The 17,392-nt window shown below is 43.9% G+C and overlaps 1 protein-coding gene across 2 annotated transcripts; it reads left to right on the forward strand.

The window, feature by feature from the left end:
- The first annotated feature begins 12,691 nt into the window (after positions 1-12,691).
- Positions 12,692-17,373, forward strand: LOC139387066 (transcriptional regulator ATRX homolog). Of its 2 annotated transcripts, none has more exons than XM_071133050.1 (6): positions 12,692-12,853; positions 14,318-14,390; positions 15,249-15,374; positions 15,501-15,635; positions 15,813-15,910; positions 16,537-17,373. In XM_071133050.1, the coding sequence occupies exons 1-6, from the start codon at positions 12,821-12,823 to the stop codon at positions 16,906-16,908; spliced, it is 837 nt and encodes a 278-aa protein (XP_070989151.1). In that variant the 5' UTR covers positions 12,692-12,820; the 3' UTR covers positions 16,909-17,373. The 2 variants fall into 2 exon arrangements, with proteins under 2 accessions (XP_070989151.1, XP_070989150.1); XM_071133049.1 differs by having other exon boundaries at positions 15,813-15,976; positions 16,537-17,144.
- The last annotated feature ends 19 nt before the right edge of the window (positions 17,374-17,392 follow it).

Here is a 17,392-nt window from a genome sequence, read left to right on the forward strand (position 1 = left end):
GCTACTCCAGTATCAAGTATGCCAGTTCTCATGACTGGGACTGTGATTACTGAGGGACATCATTTGCCTCGCCAGTGACCCCCACCTCATCATCACCAGAGAGAGAAACATGCATACACTGTACACACACACGCTACACACACACACACTCCTACCTGCCTACTCTATTCAACCTCACACGTACTCCAATAATCACCTTCATCCTCTGCTGACTCCTCCCACCAGGAACTACACCTTCTACCAGAACACAGAACACAGATAACAACCCAGAAGACCCTTGAAGATTCTAAATGAGGAAACAGGAGCTCCAGAGGCTGTAATAATAAAATCAGTAAGAAGCAATGCAGGGCCTGAACTGGATAGGAAACAATGTAGTTTTAGGCTAATGTAACCAGAGAACAGTATGGTAACATAGTATGACTGTGGATGTGTCAGCCCACCTCTAGGACAGTGGCTCATGCCCACCTCTGGGACAGTGGCACATTACAGGCCACTGCATGCCAAGCGCAGAACTCTCTGTTCTGCCCTTTATTCTCAAATGTCCCTCCTCTGCTTTCCTCTCCTCCGGTGGCAGAATGATGGACAGATCGCCACGGGATGAGACATCTGAACACTCGTCAAAGTGGGAATTGTAGTCTTTTCCCCCATAACTAGGGAGGGAACGACATACAGTATGGTACATGAAGGTGGTCTATGGAAGAAAAAGATGGGAAAAATTAAAATACAGAGAGTGTAAATTTTACAGTTTTTATTTATTTATTTAATTCATTATTTCACCTTCATTTCACAACTGCGACCTGGCCAAGATAAAGCAAAGCAGTGCGACAAAAACAACACAGAGTTACACATAAACATAAAGAGTAGAGAGGTAAGGAAATAAATAGGCCAGGTGAAATATTTACAATTTAGCATTAACACTGGATTGATAGATGTGCAGATGATGTGCAAGTAGAGATACTTGGGTGCAAAAGAGCAAGAGGACAAGTAACAATATGGGGATGAGGTAGTTGGGTGTTCTATTTACAGATTGGCTCTGTGCAGGTACAGTGATCGGTAAGCTGCTCTGACAGCTGATGCTTAAAGTTAGAGAGGGAGATGTAAGTCTCCAGCTCCAGTGATTTTTGCAATTTGTTCCAGTTATTGGCAGCAGACACCAGGAAGGAAAGGCGGCCAAAGGAAGTGTCGGCTTTGGGGATGACCAGTGAAATATACCTGCTGGTGCGCGTGCTACTGGTGGGTGTTGCTATGGTGACCAGTGAGCTGACATAAGGCGGGGCTTTACCTAACATAGACTTATTGATGACCTGGTGTCACGGCTGATTTCCTCCTCTTCGTCTGACGAGGAGGTGTACCAGGGGTCGGACCAAAATGCAGCGTAGTTCGTGCTCAACATGTTTTAATGAAAGACGAATAACGTGAACAATACACAAATATAAAAACAACAAACGTGGCCAAACCCAAACAGTCCTATCTGGTGCAGAGAACACAAAGACAGGAAACAATCACCCACAATGTACAGTGCCTTGCGAAAGTATTCGGCCCCCTTGAACTTTGCGACCTTTTGCCACATTTCAGGCAACATAAAGATATAAAACTGTATTTTTTTGTGAAGAATCAACAACAAGTGGGACACAATCATGAAGTGGAACGACATTTATTGGATATTTCAAACTTTTTTAACAAATCAAAAACTGAAAAATTGGGCATGCAAAATTATTCAGCCCCCTTAAGTTAGTACTTTGTAGCGCCACCTTTTGCTGCGATTACAGCTGTAAGTCGCTTGGGGTATGTCTCTATCAGTTTTGCACATCGAGAGACTGACATTTTTTCCCATTCCTCCTTGCAAAACAGCTCGAGCTCAGTGAGGTTGGATGGAGAGCATTTGTGAACAGCAGTTTTCAGTTCTTTCCACAGATTCTCGATTGGATTCAGGTCTGGACTTTGACTTGGCCATTCTAACACCTGGATATGTTTATTTTTGAACCATTCCATTGTAGATTTTGCTTTATGTTTTGGATCATTGTCTTGTTGGAAGACAAATCTCCGTCCCAGTCTCAGGTCTTTTGCAGACTCCATCAGGTTTTCTTCCAGAATGGTCCTGTATTTGGCTCCATCCATCTTCCCATCAATTTTAACCATCTTCCCTGTCTCTGCTGAAGAAAAGCAGGCCCAAACCATGATGCTGCCACCACCATGTTTGACAGTGGGGATGGTGTGTTCAGCTGTGTTGCTTTTACTCCAAACATAACGTTTTGCATTGTTGCCAAAAAGTTCAATTTTGGTTTCATCTGACCAGAGCACCTTCTTCCACATGTTTGGTGTGTCTCCCAGGTGGCTTGTGGCAAACTTTAAACTACACTTTTTTTATGGATATCTTTAAGAAATGGCTTTCTTCTTGCCACTCTTCCATAAAGGCCAGATTTGTGCAATATACGACTGATTGTTGTCCTATGGACAGAGTCTCCCACCTCAGCTGTAGATCTCTGCAGTTCATCCAGAGTGATCATGGGCCTCTTGGCTGCATCTCTGATCAGTCTTCTCTTTGTATGAGCTGAAAGTTTAGAGGGACGGCCAGGTCTTGGTAGATTTGCAGTGGTCTGATACTCCTTCCATTTCAATATTATCGCTTGCACAGTGCTCCTTGGGATGTTTAAAGCTTGGGAAATCTTTTTGTAACCAAATCCGGCTTTAAACTTCTTCACAACAGTATCTCGGACCTGCCTGGTGTGTTCCTTGTTCTTCATGATGCTCTCTGCACATTTAACGGACCTCTGAGACTATCACAGTGCAGGTGCATTTATACGGAGACTTGATTACACACAGGTGGATTGTATTTATCATCATTAGTCATTTAGGTCAACATTGGATCATTCAGAGATCCTCACTGAACTTCTGGAGAGAGTTTGCTGCACTGAAAGTAAAGGGGCTGAATAATTTTGCACGCCCAATTTTTCAGTTTTTGATTTGTTAAAAAAGTTTGAAATATCCAATAAATGCCGTTCCACTTCATGATTGTGTCCCACTTGTTGTTGATTCTTCACAAAAAAAATACAGTTTTATATCTTTATGTTTGAAGCCTGAAATGTGGCAAAAGGTCGCAAAGTTCAAGGGGGCCGAATACTTTCGCAAGGCACTGTACCCACAGAATATGGCTGCCTAAATATGGTTGCCAATCAGAGACAACAATAGACAGCTGCCTCTAATTGAGAACCAATCTAGGCAACCATAGACATACACTATACCTAGAAAGGAGACAGCCCCTTAAACATACAAAAACTCATAGACAAGACTAAACACATACATCACCCATGTCACACCCTGACCTAACCAAAATAACAAGGAAAACAAAGAATACTAAGGTCAGGGTGTGACACCTGGAGCCAGTGGGTTTGGCGACGAATATGTAGTGAGGGCCAGCCAACGAGAGAATACAGGTCGCAGTTGTGGGTAGTATATGGGGCTTTGGTGACAAAACGGATGGCACTGTGATAGACTACATCCAGTTTGTTCAGTGGGGGGTGGAACAAAAGAGCTAGCTACGACATATTGAGCAGGGCTGGAGGCTCTACAGGGAAATGAGACAATAATCACTAACCAAAACAGCAATAAACATGCATATTGACATTAGGGAGATGCATGTGTAGCCGAGTGATCATAGGGTCCAGTGAGTAGCTAGGCGAGCAGGAGACACAACGATTCAGACAGCTAGCGGGCCGGGGATAGCAGGCAAGCAGATGGGCCTCCGGGGGACGTCGCAGCGGAAGAGCCTGTTGAAACCCTCTCGGACGGTTACGTCGGCAGACCAGTCGTGATGGATCAGAAAGGCTCCGTGTCGGCAGTAAAATGGTCCAGGCCAATTGGCAAAATAAGTATTGTAGCCCAAGAATTGGCTGATGGACCTCTTCGGCTAGCCGGGAGATGGGCCTAGCTCCAGGCTAGCTCCAGGCTAACTGGTGCTTGCTTCGGGGCAGAGACATTTGCCAAGAGTAGCCACTCAGATAGCAGCTAGCTAGCTGCGAATATCCGGTGTAAAGGTTCAGAGCTTGCAGTAGGAATCCAGAGATGTGGTAGAGAAAAAGCAGTCCGATATGCTCTGGGTTGATATCGCGCTGTGCAGACTGGCAGGAATTGACCGGGCTGAGGCTGGCTGATGTCCAAGTTAACGGTGATGACCGCTAGCAGTGGCTAACTGACTACTAGCTAGTAGCTAGTTAGCTGGCTAGATTCTGATGGGGGTTCCGGTTCAAAAGTGTAAAAAATAGCAGATCGATACCACATTGGGTGAGGCGGGTTGCAGGAGAGTATGTTCAGTCGGGACGGGACAAGACAAACAGACATCCGACTGCTACGCCATCTTGGAATCAAGAATAAGTTAATTTCTGATTGTTTTTTTCACTGTTGTTTATTATCTATTTCACTTGATTTGGCAATTTAAACATACACACTGACTATACCAAACATTAAGAATACCTTCCTAAAAGGTAGTTCAACCCCCCCCCCCCCCCCCCCCCCCCCCCTTTTGCCCTCAGAACTGCCTCAATTCGTCGGGCCTGGTCTCTACAAGGTGTGGAAAGCGTTCCACAGGGATGCTGGCCCATGTTGACTCCAATGCTTACCACAGTTGTGTCAAGTTGGCTGGATGTCCTTTGGGTGGTGGACCATTCTTGATTCACACGGGAAACTGTTGAGCATGAAAAACCCAGCAGTGTTACAGTTCTTGACACAAACCGCTGTCTTTGCCCCTTCATCTACACTGATTGAAGTGAATTTAACAAGTGACATCAATACGGGATCATAGCTTTCACCAGGATTCACCTGTCATGGAAAGAAACCTTGATCAAAGGGAACAGAAATGCTGTGGTTCCCACCTATCTCGAGGAGGCCTGAAGTTAGAGTTGCTGTACATTCTATCTACCCCAAGGTGTTCTGGGGTTCCCTTTGTAATAGATCTTAACCAACATCAACAGTCTGCCTCTTCCACTCCAGCGTCGCTCAGTCTCTCAGTCAGCCTCTCAACTCACTTTAGTCTATGAAGTATTTTAATGTCAACTCATCTGAATTGCAAACGAGGAAGTGAGAGTCAGACGGCAGATGCCAGACTCATTGCCAGGCCTGGAGAGGAGCAGTCTGTCAAAGTCACTGTGATCAAATGGACCAGTGCCACTACTACTGGGATAAGGAGCACACTGTTGTAGCCCTAGCTGGACACTACTGCTGAATAATATCAATCAGATGATAGTCAAGTCTCAAGATGTATTATTCAGGATAATGCTTATCTATAACCATCCTTACAGGTCTGTAGTAGTTTAATTTCAGAGCCAAGATGGTAAGTTGTTTGTATACTCATTACTTCTTCACATTCGTTTTGTTCGATCAACCAATTCTGACAACTCCCACAAAAACTACTGAACTTCCTTTTACTCCTCTCCCCTAGGTCTGAACATTCTAGTCCCATTCTCCTCAATATTCTAACATTTGAACGTTCTAATTCCGGAACACTACCCCACTCTGAGTGTTCTGTTACTCTGTATGTGGAATCCTCAACGCCTGTCTGTTCTACATTAGAACAGTTTATCAGGCAGAATCCTGATTTTTCACCACAGAAACACACATCATTCTATAGAGATTTGCATGTAATGGCTTTACCCTCACTCTCACTCCCATAAAAACACTGCTGGCAAATCCAGTATCCGGAAGCAATGATTCATTCTCCTCTTTTGTTAATGGATTTGCCAGTCTGCTCATCAGGTTTCATGACGGCTGTACCTCTCCTCTGTTTTTTCCTCCCTTCATCATCATTGTCCCTTCGTTTGCCTATAATGCAGTTCCAGTTAATGCTGCTTCCGACTTCCTCCTTTTCCTAAAAAGTTTTAGAAGTATGTACAGTTGAAGTCAGAAGTTTACATACACCTTAGCCAAATACATTTCAACTCAGTTTTTCACAATTCCCTCACATTTATATCCTAGTAAAAATTCCCTGTCTTAGGTCAGTTAGAATCACCACTTTATTTTAAGAATGTGAAATGTCAGAAGCTTACATACACTCAATTAGTATTTGGTAGCATTGCCTTTAAATTGTTTAACTTCGGTCAAACGTTTCGGGTAGCTTCCCACGATAAGTTGGGTGAATTTTGGCCCATTCCTCCTGACAGAGCTGGTGTAACGGAGTCAGGTTTGTAGGCCTCCTTGCTCGCACACACTTTTTCAGTTCTGCCCACACATTTTCTATAGGATTGAGATCAGGGCATTGTGATGGCCACTCTATTCCTTGACTTTGTTGTCTTTAAGCCATTTTGCCACAACTTTGGAAGTATGCTTGGGATCATTGTCCATTTGGAAGACCCATTTGCGACCAAGCTTTAACTTCCTGACTGATGTCTTGAGATGTTGCTTCAATATATCCACATAATTTTCCTGCCTCATGATGCCAACTATTTTGTGAAGTGCACCAGTCCCTCCTGCAGCAAAGCACCCCCACAACACGATGCTGCCACTCCGTGCTTCACGGTTGGGATGGTGTATGTCCGTTCGCAAGCCTACCACTTTTCCTCCAAACATAACGATGGTCATTATGGCCAAACTGTTCTATTCTTGTTTAATCGGACCGGAGGACATTTCTCCAAAAAGTACGATCTGTGTCCCCATGTGCGGTTGCAAACCATAGTTTGGCTTTTTTATGACGGTTTTGGAGGAGCTGCTTCTTCCTCGCTGAGCGGCCTTTCAGGTTATGTCGAAATAGGACTTGTTTTAAATCAAATCAAAGTTTATTTGTCACGTGCGCCGAATACAACAGGTGTAGACCTTACAGTGAAATGCTGACTTACAGGCTCTAACCAATAGTGCAAAAAAAAAAAGGTATGTGTGTGTGTAGGTAAGGAAAGAAATAAAACAACAGTAAAAAGACATTTGAAAATAAGAGTAGCAAGGCTATATACAGACACCGGTTAGTCAGGCTTATTGAGGTAGCATGTACATGTAGGTATAGTTAAAGTGACTATGCATATATGATGAACAGAGAGTAGCAGTAGCGTAAAAGGAGGTGTTGGCGGGAGGTGGGACACAATGCAGATAGCCCAGTTAGCCAATGTGCGGGAGCACTGGTTGGTCGGGCCAATTGAGGTAGTATGTACATGGATGTATGGTTAAAGTGACTATGCATATAAGATAAACAGAGAGTAGCAGCAACGTAAAAGAGGGGTTGGGAGGGGCACACAATGCAATAGTCCAGGTAACCATTCAGAAGTCTTATGGCTTGGGGGTAAAAACTGTTGAGAAGCCTTTTTGTCCTAGACTTGGCACTCGTGGGTGAACAGGGAGTACAGGAGGGGACTGAGCACGCACCTCTGGGGAGCTCCAGTGTTGAGGATCAGTGTGGCAGATGTGTTGCTACCTACCCTCACCATCTGGGGGCGACCCGCCAGGAAGTCCAGGATCCAGTTGCAGAGGGAGGCATTTTTAGTCCGAGGTTCCTTAGCTTAGTGATGAGCTGTGAGGGCACTATGGTATTGAACGCTGAGCTGTAGTCAATGAATAGCATTCTCACATAGGTGTTCCTTTTGTCCAGTTGGGAAAGGGCCGTGTGGAGTGCAATAGAGATTGCATCATCTGTGGATCTGTTTGGGCGGTATGCAAATTGGAGTGGGTCTAGGATTTCTGGGATAATGGTTTTGATGTGAGCCATTACCAGCCTTTCAAAGCACTTCATGGCTACAGATGTGAGTGCTACGGATCTTACGTCATTTAGGCAGGTTGCCTTTGTGTTCTTGGGCACAGGGACTATGGTGGTCTAAATGAAGCATGTTGGTATTACAGACTCAATCAGGGATATGTTGAAAATGTCAGTGAAGACACCTGCTAGTTGGCCAGCACATGCCCGGAGCACACGTCCTGGTAATCCGTCTGGCCTCGCAGCCTGGTGTATGTTGACCTGTTTAAACGTCTTACTCAAGTCGGCTACGTAGAGCGTGACCACACAGTCATCAGGAACAGCTGATGCTCTCATGCATGCCTCAGTGTTGCTTGCCTCGAAGCGAGCATAGATGTGATTTAACTCGTCTGGTAGGCTTGTGTCACTGGGCAGCTCGCTGCTGTGCTTCCCTTTGTAGTCTGTAATAGTTTGCAAGCCCTGCCACATCCGATGAGCGTCAGAGCCGATGTAGTATGATTCAATCGAAGCCCTGTATTGACTCTTTGCCTGTTTGATGGTTCGTCGCAGGAACCATAGCGCAATTTCTTGTAAGCTTCCGGATTAGTGTCCCGCACCTTGAAAGCAGCAGCTCTACCCTTTAGATCAGTGCGAATGTTGCTATAATCCATGGCTTCTGGTTGTGGTATGTACGTTCAGTCACTGTGGGGACGACGTCAGCCAGTGACTGATGTGGTGTATTCCTTTACTGTGGATATAGATACTTTTGTACCTGTTTCCTTCAGCATCTTCACAAGGTCCTTTTGCTGTTGTACTGGGATTGATTTGCACTTTTCGCACCAAAGTACGTTCATCTCTAGGAGACAGAATGCGTCTCCTTCCTGAGGGGTATGACGGCTGTGTGGTCCCATGGTGTTTATACTTGTGTACTATTGTTTTTACAGGTGAACATGGTACCTTCAGGCATTTGGAAATTGCTCCCATGGATGAACCAGACTTGTGGAGTTCTACAATATTTTTTCTGAGGTCTTGGCTGATTTCATTTGATTTTCCCATGATGTCAAGCAAATAGGCACTGAGTTTGAAGGTAGGCCTTGAAATACATCCACAGGTACACCTCCAATTGACTCAAATGATGTCAATTAGCCTATCAGAAGCTTCTAAAGCCATGCCATCGTTTTCTGGAATTTTCTAAGCAGTTTAAATGCACAGTCAATTTAGTGTATGTAAACCTCTGACCCACTGGACTTGTGATACAGTGAAATATAAGTTAAATAATCTGTCTGTAAACAATTGTTGGAAAGATTACTCATGTCATGCACAAAGTAGATGTCCTAACCGACTTGCCAAAAGTATAGTTTGTTAACAAGACATTTGTGGAGTGGTTGAAAAACGAGTTTTAATGACTCCAACCTAAGTGTATGTAAACTTCCCGACTTCAACTGTAAGTCCTCCTCGGGTCTGAAATCCTTGCCTGTTATTGAGACTAAGACTGCATGAGAATAAAATACCAAAATAAACATTTTATTCATACTTCTTTTTTTGGGAGAAGGCTTCATTTTTCTCGCTCTTTTCTGTTTTATTCCCTCTTGAAAATCACAGGTACAAACTTTATACAGCACTGGTAAAAATTGTAAATGGAGCACATCTGGCCCTGTGGTTAATGCACTGCCGCACTGTAAATTGTTGTAGCAGCCATTATCATTACAATCTGGGGCCACGTTCATCATCGGCAGACTGTCGCTGACTATTCAACAATAGAGTTAACATTCACGCTTACTTACTCTGTGAGGTCATCATACCCTCTAACTGGCAGCCAGGAAATAAGAGCTAATATGATTTTACGCTTCATAATGTCCCGTTGTGAGGCAGGGCATAGAGAGTATCTCACACGGTGGTGGACAGACACACAGTCTCTCTGCCCTCTGAATTATTTCCTCATTACATAAGGACAAACGGGGCAGATTCAAAAGCGCCACAGCCAGCCATAGGCCTCCCTTGTGAGATAATGTGGGGCATAGGGAGTCCGGAGGCTTTGTTAGCCCACTTTACCCCGCACTGTATGTGGGGCTTCCGTAAGACCTTGAAACAGTCCCCAAAACTTTGGGACAAACTTGGCCGAGTATGACTTATCCCTATTGTACCAACAGCAATGACAAGATGACGAGAGAAAGTCACTCTGATTCCTCTGGTTATTTTAATCAAATGAGGCGTGAGATCATTCTGTTTGGAAATGGGGCGGAAAAGGCACAGTCTTGACGATCAAACAGATAACGCCTTCCACTCTCCAATTCTTACGAGGTCATGTCCTGATCACTAATCAACGATAACAAACCAACTCAGCAAAAAATGTTCACTTGGTTAATTAAGTCAGTTAAGACTTAATACTTCACATTTATGAGCAACAATAACTTACAATGCAAACATCCAGAAATGTGACTGACATGTCCTGCAGCATATACAGTAGATAATGTATACCATACATACAGTGCATTCGGAAAGTATTCAGACCCCTTGACTTTTCCCACATTTTGTTACGTTACAGCCTTATTCTAAAATGAATAAAACAATCATAATTCCTCATCAATCTACACAAAATACCCCATAATGACTAAGCAAAAACATCATTAACGTCATTAAAACGTGTTTTTCTGTATTCTGAAAGCTCTTTTCTCTATTTAGTTTTTCTGTATTTTCAAGGCCAATCTCAGATCCTCTTTGCTTGACATCATGGGGAAATCAAAAGAAATTAGCCAAGACGTCAGAATATAAATTGGAGACCTCCACAAGACTGGTTCGTCATTGTGAGCAATTTCCAAACGCATGAAAGTACCATGTTCATCTGTACAAACAAAAGTATGCAAGTATAAACACCATGGGACCACACAGCCATCACACTGCTCAGGAAGGAGACGCGTTCTGTCTCCAAGAGATGAACGTACTTTGGTGCGAAAAGTGCAAATCCCAGAACAACAGCAAAGGACCTTGTGAAGATGCTGGAGGAAACAGGTGTAAAAGTATTTATATCCACAGTAAAACGAGACCTATATCGACATAACCTGAAAGGCAGCTCAGCAAGGAAGAAGCCACTGCTCCAAAACCGCCATAAAAAAGCCAGACTACGGTTTGCAACTGCACATCGGGACACAGATCATACTTTTTGGAGAAATGTCCTCCGGTCTGATGAAACAAAAATAGAACTGTTTGACCATAATGACCATCGTTATGTTTGGAGGAGAATGTGGGAGGCTTGCAAGCCGAAGAACACCATCCCAACCATGAAGCACTGAGGTGGCAGCATCATGTTGTGGGAGTGCTTTAATGCAGGAGGGACTGGTGCACTTCACAAAATAGATGGCATCATGAAGAGGAAAGTTATGCGGATATATTGAAGCAACATCTCAAGACATCAGTCAGGAAGTTAAAGCTTGGTCGCAAATGGGTCTTCCAAATGGACAATGACCCCAAGCATACTTCCAAAGTTGTGGCAAAATAGCTTAAGCACAACAAATCCATCACAAAGCCCTGACCTGCATCCGATTGAAAATTTGTGGGCAGAACGTAAAAAGTTTATGCGAGCAATGAGGCCTACAAACCTGACTCCATTACATCAACTCTGTCAGGAGGAATGGGCTAAAATTCACCCAACTCATTGTGGGAAGCTTGTGGAAGGCTACCCGAAACGTTTGACCCAAGTTAAACAATTTAAAGGCAATGCTACCAAATACTAATTGAGTGTATGTCAACTTCTGACCCACTGAGAATGTGATGAAAGAAATACAAACTGAAATAAATCAGTCTCTACTATTATTCTGACATTTCACATTCTTAAAATAAAGTGGTGATCCTAACTGACCTAAGACAGGGAATTTTTACTTGGATTAAATGTCAGGAATTGTGAAAAACTGAGTTGAAATGTATTTGGTGTATGTAAACTTCCGACTTCAACTGTATGTGGTAGATAATGTATATTATACATATATGGTAGGTAATGTATGCTATACATATACGGATAGCGCCTGGTGTAGAATCGCAGGGTCATTTAACCAGTCTTACTGTAAAATGTCCTTCCCAGGGGGCAAATAGCCAGCTCTGACAGTGACTCCCATTGCACTGCACTACTCTGCAGACTCTGATCAATAGTCAACAGTAGTAGTGCACTGTATGAGGAATAGGATTTGAATGGTCGATGTAAAAGTAGTACCCTTTCTGGGGAATATGATGTCATTTGTGCCACAGATCCTGTGCCCATGGGCGAGGTCGATAGCGGGTGACCACTGACGGGCACCGTCCGGATCGCGTGCAGTACCAGGAAGGCTAACCCTGGCACTAACAATGACATGATGACTCATCTTTCCTCCCCACTAGCTAATCCTGCTTCCCAGCTATTTGCTCCCTGCACACCCAGCCCCTCCAACACTCTGTCTCCAACCCTAACCCATTCTTCTGCATTTTCCCATTTTCCCAGAGTTAGTACACTATCGGCTATCACAAAGGACACACAATAGTATATCTAATCATATTGAAATGTCTGTTGAAAGGACCCTATTCTCTCTCTTAGGTAACACTGATTAATGAGACGCACAGAATACTTCAACCACATGTCCCAGCCCCAGCCATGACCTGGCTTGGCCTCTACCTCTTGCCTTGTACCGCACCCTGGTGGTCAATTCTGTAAAGTACATCCTCATACGGTACAGAAACAATGAACAGTACAGTTGTCGCCCAAAAAGCATAATGGAAAAAATAATACATGTCTGTGTTTCATATTGACCCACAATATCAATGTCAAATTCTAAGCAGCCATGGGTAATTTCATTGACATTGACAAATATTTGAATAATTGACAATAATTGAACATGGGTTCATGCTGGTCTAGAACAAGCCTGTATACAAAGCAGCCCTGCAGCATCAGAAGTGGCCATTCCTGATTTAGCATAACCCTTGCTCTCCCCCCATCCCTCATTCTCCCTCCCCATACCTCTATCTCTGGATCTGGCAGCTGGCATGTAGTCCACCCAGCATCGTTCAACCCCTCTGGCTGACACTCAATGCTTTTTGTTTTTTCATTCTCAATGCTGCAGCTGTGCTTGGCTGTCACCCTCCACACAGAGGGTGTCTCTGCCACCACCCCGGCCCTGCTCCAGGACAACTGCTCATTGACAAAGGTCCTTGATGTTTTCTGAGGCACCCCTCATGTCGAACCAGGTAAGACGCACTCCGTCTGAGGTCAAGGGTTAGGGGTCAGGCCATACGGTTGGGGAGACAAGCTGCTATCCCAGCTGGAACATCATAGCATCCTCTGCAACTATCCATGCCTGTTTGTGTGTCTGTTTCTCTATAGTGTCGACTCATCACTATTTTTAGGACTGTTATAAGATCAGTTCAAGGTTCAATCAGAAATGTAATATCCTCAACTATGGCTTCAGTGGATTAGAATGTAATAATTTAGGTTAGTAGACTGGGCCTGAAGTTACTCAAGTGCCGGAGAGGTTGCCTTGACGCCTAACGCCTTTGTTGTTTGTTGTTGCTTTACTACGGTCTGTTACATATGTGTTGGTTATAATTACACAGTATATTCTACTGTAATGACTGATTATACACTGAGTATACTTAAGCAATAAGGCAAGAGGGGGTGTGGTATATGGCCAACATACCACAGCTAAGGGCTGTTCTTAGGCACGACGCATTGCGAAGTGTCTGGACACAGCCCTTAGCCGTTCCTTATTACTATTATAAACTGGTTACCAATGTAATTAGGGCAGTAAAAAGACATGTTTGTCATACCCGTGGTATACGGTCTGATATACCTCGGCTATCAGCCAATTAGCATTCAGGGCTCGAACCACCCAGTTTATAAAAAACATTAAGACCTGTTAGTTCCATGACACAGACTGACCAGGTGAATCCAGGTGAAAGCTATGATCCCTTATTGATGTGACTTGTTAAATCCACTTCAATCAGTGTAGATGAAAGGGAGGAGACGGGTTAAAGAAGGATTTTTTAGCCTTGAAACAATTGAGACATGGATTGTGTATATGTGGGATTCAAAGGGTGAATGGGCAAGACAAAATATTTAACTGCCTTTGAACAGGGTATGCAGGTAGGTGCCAGGTGCACCGATTTGTGTCAAGAACTGCAACGCTGCTAGGTTTTTCACACTCAACAGTTTCCTGTGTGTATCAAGAACGGTCCACCACCCAAAGGAAATCGAGCCAACTTGACACAACTGTGGGAAGCATTGGAATCAACATGGGCCAGCATCCCTGTGGAACGCTTTTGACACCTTGTAGAGTTCATGCCCTGATGAATTTAAGCTGTTCTGAGGGGAAAGGGGGGGGGGGGGGGGTTGCAACTCAATATTAGGAAGGTGTTCTTAATGTTTGGTATACTCAATGTATAATTATCCAGTCATCATTCATTTCATTTACACGTCTATATCGACAGCAAGCAAAAAACTCCCATCTAAAAATAGCAACTAAGCCATAGGTATGCCAAATGACCAAATGCATTGACAATATAAAGTCTGTGTCTTGTTTCTACCCCCTATATACTGTATGTGTCTCAGGAAAAATAATTGTAACATAATTAACTGTGACAATCCTATAAATCTCTTCTCGCCTCTTACCCTCTCCCTCCTTTCTCCCCCTCTGTTTCCTCTTTCTCTCTCAGGGCAGGGATGGAGAAGAGTTTGAGGAGTTAGCCAGACCAGAACCTCCACCACAGAAGCCTGTCCACAGACCAGGTACACACACACACACACGCGCGCGCACACACGCGCACACACGCACACGCACACACACACACACACACACACACTGACTCAACTGAAGCTCACTGACCACAACAAAGAGCGTGAGTCAGACACTGTTTCAGTCTGTGTGGCAGACAATCAATCACAGATTGAAGTAAATATAGACCTTATTCCAAGTACCACTGGACCAGGAAACACAACCAAGCCTGGTCTCCTTTACCAGCTGTGTGACCTAAACCCCCCCATTCACGTAAATGGTTCGGTGCTACAGACAGTGAGTCACGTGGCTTGCTATATAAAGCAGGCAGACGGGCATCAAGGCATTCAGTTACTGTTCTCCTGAACGTTAGAATATGCTGGTTCTAAATGAGTGTATCTAATAAACTGAGTGTATATACCGTTATCTTATCTTTTAAGGTTATCGTTGGGGTCAAGAAGTCTTTACACCAAGTATACTAAAACCGTTAGGGTCCCTATTCCAGAACCCTGCGGTCTAATAACATGTGAGTGGTGCAGGCTGGTGGTAGCAGCATTCCTCTACATAGTTACCACGTCATTGTAATATGATCTCTGGTCCTAAGAGCACCACGGAGTGAATTCACCTCACACAGCCTTACTGGGGAGCTTTAACTAGCAAAGCCCCTATCCTCTAGTTACAACCGAGTATGTATTTTCTCTCTCCCTCATCTCATTTCTCTCACACTCTACTCACCCGTTCTGCACCACTAGCCGTTAGAGTATACACCACCAACACCATGTCCTTGCCTGCTCCCAATAGATGTACTTTATTATGGTGGTGGTCAACCTAGTGAGTATCCCCCTGGCTAACTCTGATCTGTTTCTCTGCAGAAATGTACACTCAGGAGAGAAGGCGGACCCTCCAGGAGAGGACAATGCCTTCTCAACAGGAACCTCCAGCTAGGCAGCAAGTCCCCAAGATGATGCCCAGAGAACCCAGTCTCCCTGCCAGAAGCAGTGAGCCCACCTCTCTTTCTCTCTCTCCAAACTCTCTCTCTTTATCTCTCAAAAACATGTCAAAGACACCTGATTTATGCTATTATAACCCCTGTCTTTGTTTCTCTTCTTCTCTGTGTATCGCAGTGTCTCTGCGAAAAGCTATGTCTCTCCAGAACTTGAGCCAGATAGAGACACCCTGGGAAGGGGTCACCCTCAACCGCTGTCTGTTCATAGCCATCACCATCCTGCTGGTCAGCACTGTCTTTCAGAAACTACACGGCAAGTAGACAAGTGTAACCCACACCCCACTACATACAGTATACTGTATACAGTAAATCATCTCTTTTCCTTAGGAGAACTGGCACACCTCTGAGGTGCTGGGAATTAAAAAAGTACTTTGTCATTAATGATTAAAGTGATTTCCATGACGGATGTGATTGTCCTGTCATCCTATAGAAACCATAAAAGGTGGACGGGGTGTGGAGGAAGAGGAGTATGACATTGCACTGACTGTGAGGCGCTCCGCGCTGAGACACAAAGTCCAACCACAGGAGGTAGTGGTACAGACATACAAAATACTCTCCCGTCTCTCTGGGCTCAGAAACCTCATTCCCGACATGGTATGGATTACAGGAGATTTGATGCCAAGCAGCACTCATAAAAGCCTGCAGTGTGTGCTGGTTTTCATCTGCACTTTGCAGATCAGCTACTACCGTCACTGACAGTTAGCTGGACAATCCATTAAAATATGGATAAGTATATAGATTGTAGCTGCATGTGTATGGAATCTCACACTTCCATTCAACAGGCTTAAGTTGAATCGTGCTTGAAATACACATTCACGTCATACAACATTCGCTGAAAATGTGTATGGGACCACAACAATTCCATCCATTTCTACCTCAGAATGCATAGCTGGCAGAAAGGGACACCAGACAGATAGTGCCCTACGCATGTCTCTGATTTGATTGACCGCTTTACCTGGACAATTTTCCCAAATCAGATTCTTAAGTTTGATAACGAGCGAGACATTAACACAAACACCACAGCATTTTCAAATAGTATGTTGTTTTATGAGTATAAAGTACATACTCATGCAGTGTTTAAGTTAGCCTGTGGTACCTTTTTCCAAAGATGTTCTGCACTTCTGTTTGCTTTTGACTATTTCCTGTTTCTGCAGCCTGAGACGTCTCTGTATGAGGTGCTCTTCTGGTGGTTACCTGACATTGATGACGATAATGAAGAAGAAGCTGATGAAGGGGAAACCAAACAAGGTCGAGTGAAGAAAAGGGTTCGAGAGAGGTCGCTGAAGGGCCTGAGAGGCAATGGAACACCAGAGAGAAAACTTGTAAAAGGCAGAGAGGGGAAGACAAAAGACAAGAGGGCCAAGAGAGAGAGGGATGAAGAAACTAAGGGAAAGAAAAAGGGAAAACAGGCCAAGCTGAGAGATGTGGAAAACATGGATGAGGAAGAGGAAATAAATGAAGGGGAAGATGAGGTAAAACCCAAGAAGCTACAAAAGGTTATGAAGTCAAAAGCCAGTAAATCTTAAGGCAAACACCACGCTGATGAAACATTTAGTAAAGGAGTACGATAGATCTAGTTCTCCATTTGTAATTGTATAATGAGGCCACATCACTTACAACTAATACATGCTGTTGGCTCATTGGCAGCCATTACAAGTGCCAGTCAGAAGAGCAAACCAGTTCTTAGTCTGCCATGTACTTCTTGCTTAGAATATTGAATGATTTGTGGTTTGTATTGTAAAGATGAGACTTAATTGATGAATTGTAAGGGTGCTATTGTAAAATAACTGCTCAACTGGGGCCTCTTTATAGCAATGCTGGATGTTTCAGACTGCCTGGGCAATTTATGTAATTTTTTTGATAACACTGTAAATACTGTACTTGGAAAAAAAAAAAAACTTTTGTAACATCTAATTTCTGCTACCTTATCTCCATCACAAAGCATTGGACACATCAATAAAGCTTTCCCTGTGTACTCTTTGAGAAACAAAGAAGTATTGTATTATTCCA

Source organism: Oncorhynchus clarkii, chromosome 28, assembly GCF_045791955.1.
Source record: "Oncorhynchus clarkii lewisi isolate Uvic-CL-2024 chromosome 28, UVic_Ocla_1.0, whole genome shotgun sequence".
Classification (NCBI taxonomy): domain Eukaryota; kingdom Metazoa; phylum Chordata; class Actinopteri; order Salmoniformes; family Salmonidae; genus Oncorhynchus; species Oncorhynchus clarkii.

Excerpts from the sequence above, each read along its gene's own strand:
- LOC139387066 (XM_071133049.1), top strand. The coding sequence starts at position 12,821 with ATGTTTTCTGAGGCACCCCTCATGTCGAACCAG. Across the intron at positions 14,391-15,248 it reads GAAGCCTGTCCACAGACCAG|AAATGTACACTCAGGAGAGA; the intron begins GTACACACACAC and ends GTTTCTCTGCAG. Across the intron at positions 15,636-15,812 it reads TGTCTTTCAGAAACTACACG|AAACCATAAAAGGTGGACGG; the intron begins GCAAGTAGACAA and ends GTCATCCTATAG.